Source organism: Parasteatoda tepidariorum, chromosome 6, assembly GCF_043381705.1.
Source record: "Parasteatoda tepidariorum isolate YZ-2023 chromosome 6, CAS_Ptep_4.0, whole genome shotgun sequence".
In the NCBI taxonomy this organism is placed as follows: Eukaryota; Metazoa; Arthropoda; class Arachnida; order Araneae; family Theridiidae; genus Parasteatoda; species Parasteatoda tepidariorum.
In genome coordinates, this window is record NC_092209.1 from 61296127 (window position 1) to 61320366 (window position 24240).

Sequence of the window (24240 nt, forward strand, 5' to 3'; positions counted from 1 at the left end):
ACAGAGAAGAACGAGTTAACTTTATTTTCTATGAAAAATGGTGGTTAAACTACTTCAATTGATGTGCAATAAACTTGTCAATGAACTGTTTGCAAATTAGATTGCTTTTTCTTCCTCTTCGATTGCTTCTTCGAACTTTTTTTCTTTATTTTAGGTTCAAAGTTCCAAAGTCAAGCATGAAAATTCATTTTCTTTCCAAGATGCTGCGTAATCGTGACAAGTGTTTCAAATTGAGGAATTTTAACACGAGCTAAGAAGGACATCTTTTTATTTTGAAACATCATTACGTAATCTTCACCTTAGACAAGATAAATGCGACATTGATATCTCCCTACAGAAATAAGTTAAGTTTAATGAAAATGTATTAACTATGAATAATTTTTATAGCTCTAATCTTAAAAAAAAAGAATGCAAATGGACAAAAAAATGGTTACAAAAAGGAATGAAAATTTACTTTATACTAAAAATTTGACAACCAAAAAGTTTAGTTTTTAATGATTTTAAGACAGTAAGTTTACAAGTCACGTTTTCAAATTAACTAAGAGAGTGGTTAACGTGGAACGCAATGCGATTTAAATATAAGCAATATGATTTTCTATTATCAACTGGAAATTTGTATATTACCAACCTGGAAACAGTACTAAAAAGCAATTTGATATAAAAATGTTGATTTAAAAAAAATGTGACTTGCAACTACACAAATTTGTAAAGAAAACTTTATAAACATTTCAAGCAAACAATTTCTTTACACTCTTACGAAAAGAGTAAATTAATTTTTGACCATTGCCCAATTCCCAGCAAAAACAATTTAATAGACACGAAATTAAAGTTTATAAAAAAAATTAAAAAAAAAAACAAAAAGAAAATTTTATAAAGTGCGTTTTTTTAAATATAGCGAACATTTGAAGAGAACTTTGAGAGTAAAGAAGGGAACATTTTAATTTTACCAGGCATAAAACTGAAAACGTAAAAAACACGTCATTTTCTTAATCCCATTTTGATCTAGCGTGCCACGTGAATTGTGAAAATTATATGAGAATTCTTCTGATTTGAAAAAGTACTGTTTCCGCATCAAGCAAATATTTTTAATTCTTTCCAAAAACCAAGTAGTAGCTAACAGAAGAAAATATTCACTTAGTTAAAAAATTAACCACCCTTTTAGTAGGAGCTTTTTTTGCGTCACGGCATAGAAAAAAATTCAGGCTTAAATGGGTTAACTTATATCACCAACAGAAAATTAACCCCTGTGTCTATCAAAAGTGATGCACCATACGATTTTGGTTTTTTAAGATACCAAAATAAAATTATATTTTCCTTTCTTTCTACTTAAAAAGCGGATTTTTCTAAAATTTTATACTTATTATCTAGTTTTTAATTCTTGCTATTCGGTAAGGTAATGATCTCAAATTAATATTATATAATGGATTCAAAATTTGCACGTTCATCTTCAAAAAAAAAACAGCAAACACTGAAAGGGTATTGACTCTCGTATCTCTTGGTATTCATATTATGTTTCGTAATCTTTATGGCATAACTAAAGTTGCCCATCTTCGATGTCATGAAACTGCTCTAACCAGTACATGCTTCTTTTTTATTTTATTACTTTAACCCGAGTGGCGGAAACATCAAGGGTCAAGTGCATGTGATTAAATTCAAAACACCAGCTTCCGTGAAAAGAAATAAAAAGGAACCCTAAATAAAAAACTCAAAATACGGGGAGAAAACACCACAAATAAAGTAAGCGCTATGTGGGTGTGTGTAGTTGTTAAAAGAAAAGCTTAAAATCCTGAGAGCAATCAGATTTCGAGATATAATTTTACGGTTCGATTAAAGAATAGGATTTAGTTTGTAATTGGAGACTTAGATTTGAGGCGAGTTTGGAGTTCCCACTGGCTAGTCTTGTCCATTTCGTTTAAAATTATTTTTATTTTCTTTTATCACATTCGATAAAGTCCTGGAGTGTCCAGTTTCTTCAGTTTACCAGTAACAGCTAAACTTCCTCGCAGTAATTATATCCAGAAGTAAGTTTGTTATTTTTTTATTAAACTATTTAATTGCTATAGTTTTACGTAATTAGTGTACATGTCACGGTTAATGCAATAAATATGGCCATATTTATAAAGACCGGTTATTATTAATAATGACCAAGCTTTTAATTAAATATGATGAATTATGCACTTTAATCACATTTATCGGTTACTATTAATTATTGCCAACGAAGTTTGATCAATTGATTAATTAATTGCTTAATGACTATTCAATTGCTATAGTTTTACGTAACTAGTGCACATGTCACGGCTAAAGTAATAAATCTGGCCATATTAATAAAATAAAAACAGGTGACTATTAATAATAAATAACCACGGATTTTGGTAAATGTGAAAAATTAAGCACATTAATCATACTCATCGGCTATTATTATTAATTATTGCCTATGAAGTTTGTTCAGTGCGATTAATTAGGCATAATTTATGAATGTGACTATGATATATATATATATATATATATATATTTATATATATATTAATAAACATTATTATATAATAATTACCAATAATATTTATTGATTATAACTGGTAAATGTGATAAATTATGATAAATTATTCACTTTTATCGATTCGCCGATTATTAGTAATAATCGGCGATTATTTATATTTACCAATTAAGTACATTGACCGTAACATATATTCGTAATCATTTATGAAATTTGTTATTTGAGGGATAAAATGAAACTGCATTGCAAAATAATTCAGGCATTGATATTTGTATTATCTTAATTTAGTTACCTTATTTGATGTATGGTATAAAAAGGCATAGTAAAATAAAAATTACTATTTTTTATCATATTGTAAATAATTTCATATCCATATTTTTAATATGAAAAACTTTAACCCGAAAAAATTTATATTTTTAATATAAAACTACTCTGTCTTATTATTTCTCTCGGTAGGTTTTCTTTATGTTTTGTTGCTTTTTATTTGATGTTCCGTAAATTTTGGTACACTACAAAAAAAATTATTTGTAATAATTTTATTTTCTTATAATAGGAATAAAATGGTACGTCACGATTAAAATATCCAAATATATTTGCATCATGATGTAAAGAATTTTACATTTACTTCTGGATTCAATGTGGACGATTTCATCTCAAACTAAACCATGATCATCGAAATAAATTATTCCTTATAATTTAAAGTGATATGATGAAACTATTATAAAACTAATATTAAACTTAAAAAGCTAAGTTAATGAATCAATAAATGTTAAATAACTATGAAAGTTTTGTACAGAATAATCATTTAAACGCATAAAATAATGAAAATGACATAAATTGAATTTTTAATTTGTAAAAAGAAATTTAATTGTTTTTAAGAAAAATCTCAATATTTTTGTAAACATTCGTTTAAGGCATAAAAAAGGAACTCATTATAGTTAACATGCTCCTAACTTAATCAACTTAAACTAATAAAATGGATGTGGATATGATATGGAAAATAAAATATATGAAAACAAAATATATGGTAAATAAAACAAATGTTTGCATTTAGATTTAATTCCTTGTTCAAACCTGTATTAAATATTATGTTTGTAACATATATTTAATATCTTCCTTTTATCATGAATAAAAAAAACATCCTAACTGTATAAATTGGAATTATAAAAGTATACAAAACATTTAAATATAAAGTTTTCCTTACTGATATACTATCCTAAAGTTTTCCTTACTATAACAAACACTTTACTAAACATGGAACCATATTTGATTTTTATTTACATCATTTCAATCAATCCACAAAATCGTTTGCCATTTAAAGTTAGAATCAAAACTTCTTTTTTGTTTTTGATGCATGTCAGCATATGGAAGAGAATGAATACCGATTCTTCTAAAGTAAACAATTTTTCCCCACATATAAGAATTCTAAGCAGAAATGCAATAGAACAAAATGCTTTTTTCCACTGACGTAAGTTAAAAATGCTACCTTACAATTTCCTTTCATTTTATTAGAATTATGTTTTTATTAAATCATCAATTCAAATTTTATTATTATTATTATTATTATTATTATTATTATAGTATACTGTTATGATGCTAGTTATTAAATGATCAAAAACATTTACAAATAAGCATTTCAGGAACTAATTTCATAATTATAATCCTCAACTTTACTTTTTTGAATAAGAAATTACGTACAGTAAATTGTAAACTTTCATTTTTAAACAGCATTTTGTTTAGGATAAACAGCAAACTTTAATTTTTGAATAATAAATCATCTGACTCTGTTTACTGTAAATATTTAATTTTAAATATGAAATTATGTTTTAAAAAATTGAAAACTTTTATTTTTGAATAAGGCATTGTACAGGGTTAGTTGTAAATGTAAACAATTATATTTGGTTATTATTATATTACATACGATAATGCGGATAATACCTTAAAGGCACCGGACTTTTTTGAAAATACATATGTGTACTGAATTCTACGCGTTTAAAATGTAACTAAATAGTTAATATTATGAATAGCATTTTTTTCATGACAATTCAAAATATTATATTTTTATCGCCGATTATTTTAATATTAAAAATGTTTTAATAAAGTACTACTTTGCACGCCATTCATATTGTTATACATTTTCATGATAAATTGTTGCACCTATCAATTATTCACTGTCGACTAAACCGGATTTTTCAGACTTGGAAAGAAACACTTTTTGTGAAAACATTATTTTTTTAATTTAATATACTACATTCATAACTTATCCTTTACTGGCAAAAAATCGAAACGATCTGAAAAACAATAAAAATCTATCTGTTTTATGTAAATTGTTAAACAAAGGCATTATAGTACCTTTTATAAACACAAAAATATGAACTTTTCTATATTTTAAAAGGATCATATGTGTACGCTGAAAATCTATTGGCATTGTATTTAAATTTATATGCTGTTATCATTTATTATTCCAATTACTATCATTGCCAAAGTCAAAGTTTAAATGACATCTAGATAGAACGATTTTTCATTTTTAGTTCATTTATGCAAGTCATGGTAATTTAAATCATTATTTATTTTAGATATGATAATTTCCCATTTTTTTCCAAAAGTTTTATAAGGGTTACCCAAATAGAAAGCGGACACGTGTAATAGCGTTAGAATTGCAGTAGTGATAGCAAGGCCAATGTACAAGGCTATAAAGGAAGATTAAAGGATTTCCTCGCACTCCGTAAAAGTCATTAAAAGTTCACATGAGAGCATTTAAAGTAAGTGTAAATTTGAGTTAAAAAAAGAGGCATCATCAAGAACAGGATAATCCGAAGTATAATGGTTTTCAGTAGCAATAAGATATTGTACTTTAACTCATGTACACATTCCTTTACTCATGTGAGGCTAAGTCTACACAAATGTCACGAGCCATTAAATCTTCAACCGACTCTAATCATTTGATTGATGGCAGTGATGGATTTTTGGAATATTATGGCGCTTGCTTGCCTAAGGACTTGACACATTCCGATATTTCTAAACACCTTTCGCTAAGACTTTGCTATTTTTTCACAGTTCATTGCTTCAAACATTGATAGCCATCAAAATTAAATATTCAATGATAAATGTTCACTTTACGCTCACTGTTTGCCAATAAAAATAGCACAACAGCGCATTGTTCCGTTCCGGATATGTTCATCTTGAAATGGCTTAGCATTCAGTTTCATGCAGTCTAAATAATCAGTTATATACAACCTGTGGTGCACTTACCTAATTTTGATTTTTTTTACCATGCAAGGTGGCGCTGGTATCACCACGGTGGACACAGCAATCAGACGTGTCCACTTTTCATATGGGCAAGCCTTATATTTATTTTATCATATCTAGAAAATTTTAAAAAATACTGAAAAAATATCTAACCTGGTCAGTATATTTTTAAATTCAAATTTTCATTCCAGAGTTTTAAATCCATGGCACAACAAAGAAAATATGTTCTTAAAGTGGTACTTTGTCTATTTATTTGTTTGATCAGTAGTCATGGACACCATTTACATAGCAGCTCTCATCTTCAAGAAACTCCACAAAATTTTACTGGGTAAGCTACTGCTTGTTTTTTACATGCAACAATAAAATTTTGCAACGCAATCAAATTCAAGTAGAAATTTCCCGTAACAGCTATGTCGTCAAACAAAGTGGTCATGGGGATACAATTACAATATAACTATACAATTTCGTGACCTACGGCATGATTGAGGCAATGTGGTCGCCTTTACTTTCCAAACAATCTGGTATCCATTGATTTGAAGCTGAATGTTCATCAAGTCTCCAAGTACCATTGAACCCCAGCCCTTCATAATAACAGCTTAATCCCTTAACAGTGCTATCGGATCGGAGCTTAACAGTACAATAGGAAAATACATTCATAACGGAGTTATAAATGTTTTTTCTGATTGTAACTTTTTACCGCTCACCTGACTAAATTAACTCAATGAACCAGAATTTTCATTAAACATGTTTGTCTCATTTTTTTCATGTCAAGATCCGTAAAAACCATTGAAATTAAAGCATTTCATTGTATCGCCCTAAACCTTTAACATATTAAGAACAATGAGAAAATTAATAGACCGTTTATGACTTATGGTTTGTCATGAAGTAACACTGCATTATATTATTTAATTTGAAAACGCTATTGTTTCAACTAATTTTAAATTTTCTCTCTTTTTATTTTCATTTACAAGTGTTACTTAGCATTTTTTTTTTCCAGAATATATTACAAAGATACCTAGATTTTTAATTAGCACGTCTGTTTATGACAAAAGGTTTTAGTATGATCTTAAAGATAGTGGTTTTTTGTTTCTTAATTTTCGATATTTGAAATATATTAACAGTTCATTTGCATTTATTTAAACAATTTTTTTAAAAAAATCCCATTAATCTTTTTTTCCTATTTTCAGCCATAAGTTGTACGGATTATTTGCAAGTGATGAAGACGAACTAAAATTTTTAAAAGAACTTCAGTATTCCGGAGAAGTAAGTAATTAGAACTTTTTTTATTTAGTTTATATTTCAGCACTAAGTTAATAGAATATTTCATGAAAGAATTATTAAATAACATCATATGTACGTTTTATCTAAAATGTCCCTTGTTTAGTTCATATATGTTTTTTTAAAAACCGGAAGATAGCTTATGTTATAGATTGCTTAAATTAAGACAGAGAATTTTTTAGTCAGTACCAGTCGAAAAGTTTTGAGTTGTAAGGTTAAAAAATCTTTACATCATTTAAAACCATGTTAATTTAAGTGACAAAACAAAAATTTTGAGTTAAATTGATTGAATAGTCCTTGAGAGAAAAAAAAAACTTTTTTTTCAATTTTATGACTTGACCGATTTCAGACAAATTGAGTTTAGTCATTTAAAATGATGTAAAAATTTATATGTTTGTAACTCAAAATGTTTTCGATAATTATTAAATAAAATTATAAAAATAGTAATAATTATTAAAAATAGTGAGCTTGATGGGCTTTAATCTTCAAAAATAAAACTGAGCACAAGTCTGAAACGTGAGTGAATTTGTTGCAATCTATATTTTATTTTTGGGTTCTTCACACCTCAGGTCCAAAAATACAAGTTTGAACATGTTCAAATCATCTGTTCAACGTTATAAAATACGGACAACTACGATAAAGATTAGATTAAGATGTCTTTTAAAGCGTAGTAAATCTTACTCTTAAAACGAGTAGTTGAGCGTTGCAGCTTCTTTTAGAAAATGAACTAAAAGTGTTCCATCTTCCAAAGAAGCGCCTTCGGTTTAGTTAACGAATAGCGAGAATCTACAATCATGGCGCTTTTGAACTCACTAGGCCATATTCCTATGGTAGCACCTTATCGTTTAAACAAGTAAACGCTCAAATCAAATCAACGCTCAAAAGTGGTAGCTGTTCAGTAAGCTGTTTAAAGCAATTTTGGATAAAATTTACTATTTATATCATAACCTTTTATTATTATTATTATTATTGATTATAGTTTTAAATTTAGGTAGATGTTTGGAACGAACCGATTGCTGTATATGAAAAAGTCAATGTCCACGTTCCTCCATCGTTGTCCAAAGAATTGGAAAGCAAATGGAGATCTGAGGGCATAGATTTTTACTTAGTTTCGGACAATTTGCAAAAGTAAGTTCTAAGTTATTGTCATTATTAATTCATATTCAGATTTATTTTGATATTTGTTTTATAAGGAGACGACTCATTATTATGGCGACCGGCCTGTGTAGGGGGCAGGGAACTGACCTTGCATCAGAAGGGTCCTGGGTTCGAATCCCGGGCAAGGCATGGATGTTTTTTTTTCTCTCTCTGTGTGTTCTATGTGCTTTCTCCTATGTGTGTGTGAATGTGACCCGCTCTATAAACGGGATTGTGGTTGAGTGAATGGTGGGGCAAAAGTCGAATTCTTGGCCATAGATGGCGCCACTGAAAAACAAGAACAATCGCACCCCTTCTGCCTAAACAGGCGTAGGACGAGAAAAAAAAAAGGGGGGGGGGGAAGGAGATTTATTTATTTACATTTCGTAAGATTTAAGTTATATTTGCTTCATAAGATATTTATTTATTAATATTTATTTCAATCAAATTCTGTTAACCAAATAAAATAAAGTGAATAGTTTAAAATCAGAAATACTTTTTAAGAAATTGTTCGCTCCGAATTATTGAGACATGAGTTTATAGATTTAAAAAAAAAATTAATAATCGAATTTTAATAGGAAAAAAATATTTTAAATAAAAATCTATTTTTATTGTGGACTTTTTATTAATGTCTATCTATCTGGAATTTAATTATTGAAGTAATAAAATTAAAACAAAATTGTGTATTTTATTGTTACTATTGATTTTTAGGGAGAACTTTAATATGAATATCGATTCTTATTTTTAATTTTAATACGGATATTTTAAAAAAACGGATGAGTTTGCTTGTCACAAATAATATGGCAAAAGCACAGTTTAGCTGTAGCCTGAAAAAACTAAGTCTGCTCCAATTAGCACTTTCTCATACTTCTAATATTAAGTTTCTAAAATTCGGAATTTGAATTAGAAAAATTCAGGCCTATTTCAGGTAATTTTGGGTAAATTGTTTAGATTTCTTCATGGAGCAATCTGTCGAAATTTAATGCGATGGGGCAACTTATTTTTAAAGTATAGATTTTTTCAACTGCGTGTAAATTAAGCATGTTTCGAAAAAATCATTTGGTATATTTTGTAAAAATCAATTGGTATATTTTTTGATAATCAATTCGTATATTTTGTAAAGTTAAATAATCGGTATATTCCGTAAATTTTGTAAAAATCGATAGTTATATTTTGCGTATTGGTATATATTGTAAAAATCGATTAGTATTTTGTAAAAGTGAATTGGTATGTTTTGAAAAAATCAATTGGTATATTTTGTAAAAAATCAATAATTGGTATATCTTTTAGGTGGATAGATGAGGAAAGGGAAGCCAATCCTGTTGACGATGAAATAACAGGGCGACAAGAAGATTTTCAACTGGATATCTATCATACATTTGATTCGGTAAAAACAGTACAAATAATCCATTAAATAGAACCATTTTTATGTATTGAAACAAAATTGTATTCAGTATTAATATCTTCACAACTTAAAACTTGTATTTGGTGAAAAAAATTCACAATTTCTGTATAAGTTTTTTTTTTTTTTTTTTTTAATTGAAAGAATTTAATCTTTTATCATCCATCCTCAACCAATGCTTTAAACATGCATTACCACTAAAGCTATTAATATGCATATTACCAAACTAATATTTAACACTTTAATGTTTCATCCTAGTTAATCAGCAAATCAGCTGGATAACCTATAAATAACCAATTTTTACACTTAAGTGGTAGCATGTTACCTGTAAAAAATTTTGAATCAAATTACGGTAAAAAGTAACCGCACCCTGAGTTCCGGTACTTTTTACCGTAAAATCCATTTTTGCCTGAATATATAACAGAGCAAAAAATCTGTAATATCTTAATTTTTACAGTAAGAATTACTGTAATGTCACTGAATCAGTCTAATTAAATAAATATTACTGAAAAAATTATGGTAAATGGTAAAATGGTCTTAAGGTAAAATTGATTTTACGGATGATATGCACCCAAAGTGATGATACTTTATACCATAATTTCATCTGGAATTTTTTATAATGTCCATAAGACCTACTGACTATGAAGTTGTTATGTGTTAGTAAAGCAACGTAATTTTCAAAAAAAAAAAAATCAAAATATACTTATTATTTTACAACCACTTTGAGAGGACTCTCCTAAAGACCGTACAAGTTATCTTAGAAATGTATTATCTTTATTTTTATTTTTAATTAGTATCTTTATTTTCAAAGAAAACAGGCTGAGCTACTAGATTAAATAAAAAGGTTATGTAAAAAAAATATTGAATTTATGAATAGAATTTATTTTTTACAAAATAATAGTATTCTTAATAAAAAATAATTAAAATTAAATTATGATAAAACAATTTATTATAAATCATTTTACTAATAAACCGTTATGAAGAATAAAAGTTTGTCGGAAAACCCATAGATTATGTCCAAGATAGCCTTGGACATAATCTATGGGTTTATAAATGGGGAAAAATAGTGTAAATAGAGAAATATAAAAAAATGAATAAAAATGTAAAATAAAATTAAAATATTTACAAACAGTAAAAATAAAAGATTCAGAAAGATATCAGAAAGATATCAGTTTTAAAATAAAAGATTCGTCTTAAGTGTAAGGGTGATAACTGATTTTCCCTTGGCGAAAGAGCATCAAAATACTTCGGCAAAACAGGCACAAAAAAAAAATGCAACTCCAAACTTATTTTTAAAGTGACAAAAACTGTAGCAATGTGTTTTAAAATAACGAAAATTGTAACAACGTATTTTAAAACAATGTTTGCTAATGAAATTTAATTATGTTCAGCCTTTGCATTATCATCCTATTATATTTACCCTGCCTCTGTGTTTATCGAATTGAAACTGGCGGTTTCTTTACTTTTTACATACGTCCATATAGTCATATCTAAGGATAATTTTAATATTATGATTGCATTTTCTTGCTTTAAAAATAAATAATTTGATTGTTGATTTATTTTAGATAAGTGCATATATCGATACAACAGCTACTCGTTATGCAAAGATAGCTTCTGCAAAGTCCATTGGAACGACATTCGAAGGAAATCCAATAAAGGGTTTGAGGGTACTATCTTCCTTCTTTTTTGAGTTTGTTGCATGAATGATTCTTTTAAAATTGTATTATTTCTTTACTTAAAAGTAATATATAAGTCTTTCTTTGATAGGGGTATAATATATTTACATGAATTTAATTTCCTTCAACGTATGACTCACAGTACTTTTTACTATGTTTAATAGTTTGAAAATGATAATATAAATATAAACAACATTTTCTTTCTGAAATAAAAAGGCATTACAAGGAGACAATGATAATCTGCATTTAGATTGTCTCTATGTTTTTTTTTAATTACAAGCAATTATAGAAATGAAATTATCACCTCAAAGTTTTTATGATGATAAATTGTAGGAGTCCTTCCTTTCAAATACCATACCATTCCTTTCAAATTCCATTCCTTTCAAATTTTAAATCTAAACAAGAAACAGTGACTTTAGAATTTTATTCTAAATTTGAGATGTTATTAAAAAAATTTAATTAGCGCCGTTTTGATAAAGCAGTGCGGTCTATAATAAGGGCCCTTATAATATATTTTTAGAATCCTTGTCAAAAATAATGTCAAAAGATTGCATATCTAAGGGATCTCGAATTAATATGATCCAAAGCCGCAGTGGTTCAGGCGATAGAGCATTCACCTTCTAATAAATGAACCAGGTTCGAATCCCAACAAGGGCTGATAGATACGAATTCGGCACCCGGTTCGCACCGACCACTATGCTCATGCAAAATATCCTCAATGGTAGAAAGATCATGGGTTAGAGTCCCCTTGCCCTCAAGTTAACAGTGGGAGGTTTTCGTGGTTCTCCTCCCCTGTGGCGTTTTTGAATAATTTTAAATAAAGGATAAATAGAAGTATTACTTTTAACTAGTAACATTTTATTATTTAAACAATTTAAGAACTAACATAGGTATATTGAACAAAAATTTAACAATTAACAGGACTATTTTAGAATTAGAATATACAATTAATTCAACTTATTTATACATTAATTCTTACGTGCTTTTTAGAATAGATGGAGAGAGACTTACCAAGTTTAGTCATGGTTCGGCCTTTTGTCACTTAGGCTGATTGCTTTTGATTGCCTTGTGTGATTGCTCCTCAACCCTTTCCTTCGGCTGCTTTTATATCGTATTTTTTTGGGTGATAAAAAGTTACAAATCTGAGGAAAGGTCAAGTTCAAAAGTCATTGTTGTTTTCGAGTTTGTCCCGTGATGGGTCAATCACATGATGGGGGTGACATTGTAAGATTTAAACCTAATCGTTTATTTGAATTACTTTATCCGTATTTAACTTACTATTTGCCGATGGAGATTTCCTACAGTAGTTTTATTTAATCGAAGACTCTGAAATGTTCTAGAAATCTAATCTTAGCCCTTTCTCTTGATTTTAATTTTGAGTGACGATAAGCGTCACCCCATGTAACTCAAATGCGAATTAGTTCCATCAAAACGTCCTCCACAATGGATAATTTCTCCCAATACTTGATCCAGACATTCCCTTGTCCCTAGATTGGGTTCAAAAATACAAGGCAACGGAGTTGAACATTTAATGATCGCCTTTCATCTTCTCTCTGTTTCCTCTTTCAATCAAACAGGTTTTGATGGTTTCAGAAACACTTTCCTCTGTAGTGAATCGACAGATTTCGATAACGTTTTTCAGTTCTTCCTCTCTCAAACATTAATTTACTGCCCCTATTGTGCAAGGATGATCATTCGAGAACAAATTGTTATTTCCTTTTATCTTTCAGATAGGTGCTCCAGGAGTCAATAAACCAGCTATATGGATAGATTCCGGAATCCATGCTCGAGAATGGGTTGCTCCAGCCACTTCTCTCTACATCATTTCTCAATTGGTGAAGGGTTATGACACAGATCCAGAGATCAAAGACTTGGTAGACAGCTATGATTGGTACATCTTTCCTGTTATCAACGTGGACGGCTATAAATACACGTGGACATTTGTAAGTAATTCTATTTGAAAGTACCGAATGGCATCGATAGTAATTCTATTTTATTTCATGATTACTCGCCCGTTCTTCATCCGTAGTAAAACCAAATCTAAATTCATCGAACTCGTTATAGTGAACTGTCTGCGATAAGTTCATTATAACCGGTAGTTTACTACATCCGAATTCTTTGAATAATTATTTTTTTATAGAATTGATATTAGTATTCTTGGAAAAAGTTATTACGATAGTACAGTGTGAAAGAAAAATAAACAGACCACCCTGAATAACTTTTGATCTAATGATCGGATCTTCACGTTCTAGGACTCAATCTTAATGTTTCAAGGGTGATCTCAAGTATGTTGATTATTTAGTGCAAAAGATATTTTAAACTACGAAATCAGACACAAAATGTACTTTAGCTAATAAACATACCTTTTTTGTGACAGCTTCGGAATTCTGACCCCCGATATATAGGGGTAGCCGCAATCTTGGAAATATGGTTTCAATAATTTGGTTAGGAAAGAAGTTCAAAATCTGAACCACTCAATGTTAATTTTACTTTTTGTGTATATTGCCATATCTCGAGAACATTTTAGGCGTATGGAAAAATTTTTACACAATTGAAAAATTAGTTATTTCATCCAAAGACTATGCAAAAAATAACTTTTAGTAAATATTTATTCTTTTTTATCATTTTATTTATTAATAATCGAAAGATATTGAACAGTAAGATATACAAATATTTATATATTATTAAAGAACGTAACTTTACATATTTTGAGTGAAATCGATCGAATAGTTTCTGAAGAATCGAAATTTATAAGTTTGACTCTTGTAATGTTTGAGAGAATATAGTAATTTTAAGGATAAATCTCTAATTAGTACTAGAGCTGTTAGTGGTAAGATCATAAAATAAAATTGAAATTTCAGCTTATTTAAAAATAAAACAATTGTTATTAAAAGTTTAATATTCGTACTATGATAAAGTTAAAAAAGTAATGCATTAAGAAAAATGGTTGGGAAAAAGTGACCGCCGATGTAACAAAAGGTCATTGAAATGGCGCACATTTATGTACTAAGCTGGATGTTCCATTTCTTTATTTACTTTAGGCTAATTTATCGATTACTAGACAGCAAATTGGTTGTGGTCGGTCCGACCTAACACGCTAAAGCTGCTTAGAAAATATTCAGACAAGACAAAATAGTGCAGCTGATATAAATTGGATTGTCATTTTTTTTCTAGGCGAAACAAAATAACGGTTACATCTATTTTAAAAGTACTTTCAGTTTCCAGAAATTTTATATCAAGCACTATTCCTTTGCAAATAGGCTTAGAAAAATTTTGATTTTTTTTCCGCTCTCATGTTTGAATTTTATGAAACGCAGGAAGGATCCATAGCGGGCCGGGATAGCCTGGTCGGTAGGGCGCTGGACCCATGTCCGAGAGTTCGTGGGTTCGAACACCGCCGGTCGAAAACTCCCCGTGTAGTAAAGTGACTGATGCACGTTAAATCTGTCGAGTCGCAAAAGTCCTCCATGTTCCCATAACAAATCAATACCTCTGGGGGTACTGGATTGGAGATCGATCTTTCTCTGATTCAGATCAAAATTACGATCTGTGGATGAATGAATGGATGTATGAATGAGTCCGCCCTATAAACGGGTGCGACGTATGGTGTGACAGAAGTCGAATTCTTGTCCAGAGATGGCGCCACTGGAAAACAAGAACAATCGCACCCACTCTGCCTAAACAGGCATACGTCGAGAACAAGGATCCATAGTTTGACAATCAACCAAACAAACTACAAAAATCAATGCACAATTTTTCTAAAAAATCAACTAATCTTCTATTGATAATTAAGCGATGCCATGATTTTGTCTCGCACGTGAGGCATGAAATTAATCAATATATTTATCCAAAAAAAATGTGCAACTTTTTACCAATACATAAAATATCCAGTATCAAATGTGAGTGTATAAAAATAATTTTATTCATTTTCATAAAAAATTTCCCTGAGTAAAATTATAATTTTTTATTGTCTTTGCGACGTGGAATCACTAAATTGTTTTCTGAAATTATATCCTGCTATACAGGAATATTTCTTTAATTGCATCTAAATAGGAATTATAACTTAAATTATGTTTTAGAACCGAATGTGGAGAAAGAATAGGTCGCAATCAAGCCGTTTTGGACCAAGTATGTTCTGCCGAGGTGCCGATCCAAACCGAAATTTCGGTTCAGCATTTGGAGGTAAGATTTTATTCTGACTTAAAGCATCTTAGGAAAGCATCTTGTGCATTGAAAAATACATAGATATTTTTAGGAAAAACAAAATAAAATATATGAAAATAAATACCTCTTGTATTTTTTCAATATATTTTAGGCTCAAAAAAAATAATTAATTTTCTTGTAATAAGCAATATTTTTTAAAAAAAAACGTTTTATACCACCAAGGATTAAAAAAATATTTTCTGTGGAACAATTTTACAGTTTTTAAGAAAAATTTTATGTAAACATAAAAGTGGAGATTTTTCATTGCTCCGTAGATTCTTGAGAAATATTTACAGCTTTAAATGGAAGAAAAAAACACTAATTTGCAGAGAATCTCATTGAAAGAGTAGTAAACCATATATAAACACCTAAAACCATGTATAAATACCTAAGACCAAAAAATATTTGGTCTTAAGTGCAAAGTCGATATTCAACGGTTCACTGTCGATAGCTTAACCAGAAGCACGAGTTACGTGATTAAGTTTTGAGCTCAAATTAATTTTTAAACTGTTTAAATCAATATATTTTGTTTTATTTTAAAAACCAAAAATTTAATTAAGTCGAATAAATATTTCTTCAGAAGTATAAATGTCATTTTTTATTGCAATTTGAACTGCTATTTTTAAGAAATTATTGTTTTTTTTCACATTTTATTCCCCAGGATAAGCTAATTACTTTGATTTGCTTTATTCACAAACAAATTGCACCCTTGTACGCAACAATATTTGCCATGATGTTACACTATGTTCTACAGGGACAAGTTTTGATTGTTTTATTATATTTTATCACCCGTTGAATATTATAACTCGATTATTAAAACACCAATATCAAATAAATAAAAAAACAGTGCTCTATAGTACTAGATAAAGACAAGATTTCAAAAAAATTGTTAGATTTATGGTGAGCATCGATTTTCAAGACAATGTTTCAATTTAATAAATGTAAAATGTGGGGAGAGACTATTAGACAATACCAACCTTCATCAATCAAAAGGTACCTACCTCTAAATTGAATTAAGTTAGCATGTCTTACTAGGGAATTGATGTTTAATAATCGTAGTGGAAGTTGCACCACAATACTTCTCCACCAGAATTCTATCAGGGATAGAATTCGATGAACGGATACCACTAGTTGCTGTATTTGTAAAAGACCGGGACAGCTGGATTAAGGTCACCGGATTTTGAACTTTAGCCATGAGAGCTGTATTAAGTTCATGGTTGTCCGTGAAGACTCTCCTGTGTTGCTATTAGCAGTCGAGAGAGTGCAGGCTCCCGTTGGGTGTGAGTGAGACTGAGATACAACAGAGTGAGGAGGAGGATGACACAGTCCCAAATAGCAAGTCAACTATTCAATGTGGTCCATGCATCGAAGTAGTCCTGATCATATCACGTCCGCTGGTTACCAATTTAGGGAGAGTAAACATCGATGATGTCAACCCTCGTCTATGAAAAGGCATCCCATCATAGAATTGAGTTAACATGTGTTATATACTAGTGCAGGAGTGGCGAACCTTTATGCACCAACGTGCCATTTTTTCTAAAAAATTGTTTAATGAGGTCATAGACGTGCGGTCAAATAATTTTGACTTCGTGATTATTGGGAAAATAATAATACAAAACAGTGTCTACTCAAAACTCTTTATTCAGTATGAAAAAAAAATACATTTTGCATTGTCACAGTTATTCACCATCTATCCTTAAAAAAAAGAAAAAAACGCTACCGGAAGTCCTGAGGTCCTTTTCTGACGTCATAACATTACAGTGACTATTTCTTTTTTTGACTCTCCGGATTAGTTTGTATATACTCGGAATATTTAGTTTTTCTTAATTTAATTTTTGTGCCGTGTTTCTGTGAAAAAATGCGTTCTTCATATTTTAAATTATCATATAAAGATATAAAAAAAGTATTTTGGGAAATTATCCTAAATTGATATGTAATTGCATGATAGTTAAGATGCGATTTACGCAATTTGGTTTACACGAGCAGAAATTCTTCTACCTGAATCTTATACCGGAAGTTGAAACAACCTCTTCAAATACTGCCCCCTAGCGTGGAAAAAATGTAACGCGGTCGAGAATAAGGTGAATATGCGTAATTCAACTTAACGTAACATTAGTGTGACTTCTGTTATTGCAGATTAGATGACAAATAATTTATATTAGGTTGTAAGATGTTAGCTTAAGCAGGACTGTTAAGTTTTTTTCTTTGCTAGTCATTTTTTGTTAGCTTGTTTTTATGGTTATTAATTTTTTGGGGGCATTAATTGTTAATTCTTTTGTTAATAATTGTTTTTTTTTTGTTTGTTTTTCGTGAATTTTAATTTAATTTTTAATATGCTTCATTGTGAACTTTGTGATCGGTGGTGTGCCCAAAATATGGTGTCGCGTGTCATTGGTTCGACCTCCCTGTTGTGAATTTGAATTGTAATTTTGTAGTGGTAGACACACTACATCGAGTCTTTTGCTATCGCCTTTACGACACTTTTCGACATAAAGCCATCTTATTACTGACCATGGTGCAAGGAACCGTTAATTCCTCTCTAGATTCAGATATGAGTATAATTTTGAGTCTACATCCTGAAAAATGTGATTCGTATTAGATCTCGATATAGTTTCTGAGATTAAATATTTGTTTGCTACTCATAATGGGCAGAGACTATAACTTGCTTCACTTTCATTGCTAGTTTTTTTCTAGTGATGACAAAATTTTGGTTTTAATATCTGATTCACGGTTGAGTTTACTTGCTACAAAGTTTTTTCACTCACCACTAGATGTAAGCAATTTAAACATGCATACGAAAAGCCACTTTCCCATCCGTTTCATGGTGAGGCTTCTAAAGTGTTGGTGAAGTGGGAAATGAAACGAAATTATGCAAACTCAAAAGTATTTAAATCTGAAACAGTTTTAAACTTTACCACTAATTCTAACTAAAAATTTTTTTAACGGAATCGGAATAGCTGGCATGCATTGATGTGTATACTTTTTAGTGCGTTTTTGACTCAGATTCTAAAAATATACTTTAAAGGTGGCTATTGTGGAAAACCTTGAACAGCTTGACAGGGTTCATCGATATTTTCATCGATTAATTTTACCTACCAATCGGTATGCATGTGACGACCTATTGCTTATCATATTCCACGGTTAATGTTCGTTTAATTTTCCCTTATTTTTCAGGACCAGGAACTAGTGGAGACTCGTGTTCGGAGATATACAGGGGTGCATCTGCATTTTCAGAGGCTGAAAGCTCTGCCATTCGAGATGGTCTAAAAGCTTTAGGGAACAGAGTAAAAGCTTACTTTACTCTGCATGCTTACTCCCAATTGTGGATGACTCCATATGGGCACAGTCGAGCTAATCCACCTCATTACGATGAGCAGGTATGTATAAAGTCTGGAAGAGTATGGTTTAACGTTTTGTGTGCATAAATATTTGCACCATTTACTGTTATAATAAATACTTCGATAAATTTTAAAAATAAATAACACTAATAATAAACTTTATAATAATACAAGTAAGAAACTTTAAAGGTGTTGTAGATGAAGTGAAAGAACTTCCATATTTTGAAAATTAGCCGTTGAATAACGATAGGAAAACAGAAGAAGAATTTTTAAAATTAAGTCTAGGATACTAAAACCGAATATTTAGCCCCATTCCTGTTGGCATGCATTGATAATGATTTGATTATGAATTTATGAAACTCTCCCCCAAAAACAGAGTCGCTTTTGAAACTTTGAAAACCCTCGAAGTAGTAGGAACAAAGAAAATAACAGCTCCGTTTTTTATGCATAATCGCCAATTAGGTTTGTAATTAGCGTTAAAAATGCTATGACTACCCAAGTCAAAATTTTTGATGGTTTTCCATTGATGGACCAACATAATCTTGATGGTAACCATCAATAATTCCATTATGAACCCTTATATTTTCGATGGTAGCCAACATAAGAAACCATCACCCCAATGTAGGAATTCGGGCTGATGTATGATGGTCCAACATAAGAATAGCAACTTGTTTTGATCGTATATTCCTAAGAACCAACAAGAATGTACATTGAACCATCATGGAAATGTATAGTTGGAACCATCATAGCCCATCACGGATCATCATGGATTGTTGTCCATGATAATCACACTTATCTTGATGGTTAACCATCATAGTATTAATGTAGCATTTTCCATCATAGAACGATGGAAGCTTGTTGGCATGTCAAAAAACCTTGAACGCATAATAGAAAATTTTGAATGATGGCTACCATCAAATAATGTTGAACCATCATAAACCATCAAAATGCTTTGATGGGACCATCAAGAATTTGGACTTGGGTATAAATAAAAGTCTATTAATCAATATAGCTTAAAGTTTCAAGCTACACGTAAAAGTTTTGTTTTATTTATTCATTTATATGTGTATTAAGATATACTATATAATCTGTACAAAGAATCTATTGTAATAAAAAATGAAATTTCTACAAATAATTTCTCACAAAATGTTTTAAGGTATACTTTCTTCTCTATGTCATATAACTAAGAAATTTTAATTCGATCTTTTAGTTCTTTAGTCTTAGTTTAAAGCACGCCCCACATAGAAGAAGAAATAAGCCTTGAATTTAAAACTAAACCTTCTGAAGCATTATAGATTCTTTAAAAAATGCATATAAGTTTTATTGCAGTTACAGAAACATTAACAGCATACACAAAAAGAATTCATATTTCTTAAAAAAAAATACCATTTGATTTTATGTTAATTGGTAAAGATTTATTGCAGAGTTCTGTTTTTCAGATAAATTTCACTACAAAAAAATTAATCTTGCAATTGCATTTTTTTTTGTAGATGAATGCTTTAAAAATAGCCCATGCTGCAATCACAGGCACTCATGGTGAATATTACAAGTACGGACCGATTGCAACCACAATATGTAAGTACTAAAACACTTTATCAGAGGAATTTCTGAACAGTGCACAATCACTGAAAATAATCACCCTCAATAACTTTTGATCGAATGGTTGAATTTTCAAATATTAAGATTAAATATTCACGAATTAATATTATTAAATATATTAATGGTTCGGTAGAAATACCTTAAGTATGCTAAATGATAAGTACAGGTCATAAAGTATATAAATTCCGAGATCAGAGGAAGAAGTCCAATTTCGAAAAGAAAACTGAAACAGAAGTACTGTTTTTCGAAGGATTGCGTTTCTTAATCTTCAAGATATGGGGGTAAGGGCGCTACACAGAGAATATCACTTCAATAGCTATTGTAAATTACAAATTTTTCCCCATGCTAAACTGCAAATTTTCAATTGTTAAAATGTGATATTTGAATAAAGCTGATCGATTATTTTGGGAGATACATAAATTTCAAATTATAACTTTTCTATTAAAAAATTATTGCTTTGAGTAAGGTCCAACCATTTTCGTTCAAAAAGTGTATTGCCTCATGTAAAAGTATGGGATATTACTATGTCAAAATATGCAATCCTCATGACTCAATATTTTTGGATGTTGACCACTGCTTTCCTAGAGGGCCAAAAATACCTAAGGGTCAAAAATTATAGGCATAATCATTAAAAGAAAGTGCATTTTTTGTATGATTTCAGAGGAGAATCACTAGATCTCTTTATATAGTTTGTTCCTCGAATATTATGAACGATTAATAATAATAATGATTAATAATAATATTAATAACATTAATGACTAATATATATCGACGACGGGGAATAATACACTACTATGAAGAAAAAAAACTGAGCCCTTAAATAGTTCTACTGATTCTTTGGTAAAATTACCAACAGAATCAGAATATAATTCTCATCCGCTGTTTTTTTTTGTTTTTTTATTTTATTATTATTATTATTATACCCACCGTAAGTATATCTCTTTTCTATTATTTTATGGCCATGGAGGAGAGAGAAAATTATTATTTTAACCATTAAATTTATTAAAAATTACAATCTATACCATGATAAAAGCATGAAACAGGTGAGCTATTGAGAGCGCTGCCATAGTACAATGAATCTTCCATAAAAAAATAAGTGAAAAATTTGAGAGAGAAAATATATTATTTGCAATGTTTTTTTCTTTTTTCTCAATTTAACAAGGGGATAAAACTCCCTTCTTTGTACAAATCTTCATGGTTAACAACGTAGCACCTCTCTAACACCTCAAAAGAAATGTAACGGTAAAAATAATCCTTCCCTTCTTTAAAAAAAAATTTATGGTCATACACTTCTTGAAAAGTTCTGATCGTAAGGAAAAGGCGTCTCCAAAAACTGGCGAGTGGTATGGAAAAGCCTAAGTCTGATTCGGTCGTAAGAGTTCATTCAAGAGCAATGTCACCGATTTATAAACTAGTGCCGGAATTCAAACATAAATCGTGCCTGTCAGAAGTGAGCTTTAAGTCTGTGGTAAAGTGAATGAAACCTGCTCATTGACCGCCATCAAGTATCGAACCAAGGACCTATGGTACAGTAGGTGGATGCTTTAGCCACTCTGGAAAATTGTGTACAGAGCGCAAAGTAAGAAAGTGGCCACCCTGAATAACTTTTGGTCTAATGATCTGATTTTCATGCCCCAAGAATCAATCATAATGGTTCGAGGTCCTGACCTCAAATATGCTAATCAATTAGTGCAGACAATATTTTTCAGGCACAAAATCAGACACAAAAACTAACTTTCTCTGCATTAATCTATCGTTTTTTCACCGGATTCGGTTTTTTGGCACTCAAAATATAGGGTGTGATCGCAATCCTGAAAATATGGTCCCAATAGTTTGGTCAGGAGCGTGATCGAAAGTTACTTTTGGCGTATTTTGACATATTGCGAAAAAATTTTAAGCGAATAGGAAGACTTTTGCATATAATTACATAGTTCATTTATTAAAAGAGAATTTCATGCAAAAAATAATTTTAAATAAAAAATTTTCTTGGATATTTCAATTAAGAGTGACCAAAAAAATTTTGAATTGTAATGTATACAATATTTTTTCAGCCTTTTAAAGAATATAATTTTATATATAAAATTTGAAAATTTGAACGAAATAGATCGAATGGTTCAAAAGAAATCCCATTTAAATATACGACTTTTTAAAAAATTGATAACTCAGAAACTGTTCGTCCACTTTGCGCTAAAACTATTTTCAAGATCACGGCTACTTTTCATATTTTAAAGGTTGAGAAACTGAACCCCCGAGAAAACATTATGTTCATTATGTATTAAAACATTCAGAGAAAGTACGTTGTGTCAGATCTCATAACTTAAATATCGTCTTAACTAATTAATTAGCATATTTTTGGTTAGGTCTTCAAACCATTAAGATTGAGTCTTAATAGCTGAGTGGTTTTATTACATCAAACATTATTCAGGTTCTTCTTTTTATTAGGTTTTTTCTTCTTCTTCTTTTTTCTATACATCCCAACGAAGTCCGAATTACGAAGTTTTATCTGGCAATCGCCGTCATCGACACCCTAGTCGCCTTAAGTCAAACCAGCTTTCACTACTATTTATTCATCATCATAGTTGGTCAAACAGCCCAATGTGGGCCAATGAGTTCCTCTGAAGATTTCTCCGTAACGACTTTCGCTTTATCTTTGATCTCCAATTCTTTTCATCAATTGCAAGAAATTCAAACTACACCGAATCAGCCCATCTCAACCGCTGCCTTCCCCGCTTTCTTGTTCCAGTGGGTCTAAAAAGCAGTATACTTTTTATTGTATTGTCATCATTCATTCGAATCACGTGGACCATCCAATTCATTCTATTTATTTTCATGTATTTAATAATATCGAGTTGCTTATAGATCTTGTACAGTTCAGAGTTAAATCTCCTTCTCTAGTTATTGTTCTCATTTACACAACCAAGTATACTCTGCAAAATCTTTCTCTCAAATATTGTGATACAATTTTCCTCCAGCGTTGTCATTGTCCGAGCTTCAGAAGCGTAAGTCAAGACTGACCTGACAAGAGTTTTGTAGATTAAGAACTTTGTTTTTCTAGAAAGAAACCTAGATTTAATAAATCTTCTCAGCCCATAAACTGCCTATCTGTTACATTTATTTATTACTTTTAAATAAAATAATTGGTTTCTCAATTTTTGTTTCAATGATTACAGATCCGGCCGCGGGATCTTCCGTGGATTGGGCTTATGAAGGTGCAAATGTGAAATACAGTTTCGCTATAGAACTGAGGGACACCGGCAGACAAGGTTTTTTGCTTTCCAACACCCAAATCATACCTACTGCAGAAGAGAACTTTAATGGAATCAAAGCAGTGGCAAAAATGATTAAAAATGAAGTGTGAATTTTTATTCCCAGTTGTGTTATTTATTAATTTATTTATTAATTTGATATTGCTATTTATTTATTTTAATGCACTTTGAAAGATAAATAAATATTTTTTGTTCTTGTCAATTTTTTTATTGTGATCAATTCATGTAAAACTGTCCTTAAAATTTCTCCCCTGGTTGCTAAGGGATAAACCATCGCTTTGAAACTAAACCGTGGTAACTCAAAAAAGCAAGTTTTTCAGGAGAGCGATTTCTAACTTTTCAAGTTGGCGAATCGCGCCAATGCGATAAGGATTTATCTGCTCTCTAAATTAATTTTATGGAATTTATGAAGATTACACGTTGTTTTTCTAAAGGGATGATTTTTTTACACAAAATGACCCAAATATCTCATTTTTCGATTTTTTTTTTTTTTTTAAGTTACGGTTTAGTTTTAAAGCGACGAAACTTGTCTAAGAATGAAGTCACTTATATTCGAAGAAAAGTTTAATTTGCTAGTTTGAAATAATAATAATAATAA

At 30.1% G+C, this 24240-nt stretch overlaps 1 protein-coding gene and 1 long non-coding RNA gene across 3 annotated transcripts in view; one reads left to right on the forward strand and one right to left on the reverse strand.

The window, feature by feature from the left end:
• The window catches only part of LOC107451160 (uncharacterized), a 30716-nt gene extending 18391 nt beyond the window's left edge, over nt 1-12325 (reverse strand). Inside the window, exons 1-2 of the long non-coding RNA XR_001585035.3 lie at nt 12248-12325; nt 11541-11631 (exon numbers count right to left, since the gene is read on the reverse strand). This is a non-coding gene — a long non-coding RNA (uncharacterized lncRNA). The remainder of the gene's footprint in view (nt 1-11540; nt 11632-12247) is intronic.
• Nucleotides 1715-23844, forward strand: LOC107451158 (carboxypeptidase B). Of its 2 annotated transcripts, none has more exons than XM_043052160.2 (11): nt 1715-2021; nt 5935-6071; nt 6931-7006; nt 8013-8149; nt 9449-9545; nt 11126-11227; nt 12967-13179; nt 15316-15418; nt 18614-18816; nt 20268-20352; nt 23547-23844. In XM_043052160.2, exons 2-11 carry the CDS (start codon nt 5947-5949, stop codon nt 23732-23734), a joined length of 1329 nt encoding a protein of 442 aa, XP_042908094.1. In that variant the 5' UTR covers nt 1715-2021; nt 5935-5946; the 3' UTR covers nt 23735-23844. The 2 variants fall into 2 exon arrangements, with proteins under 2 accessions (XP_042908094.1, XP_071038524.1); XM_071182423.1 differs by lacking the exon at nt 1715-2021 and adding an exon at nt 3866-3962.
• The last annotated feature ends 396 nt before the right edge of the window (nt 23845-24240 follow it).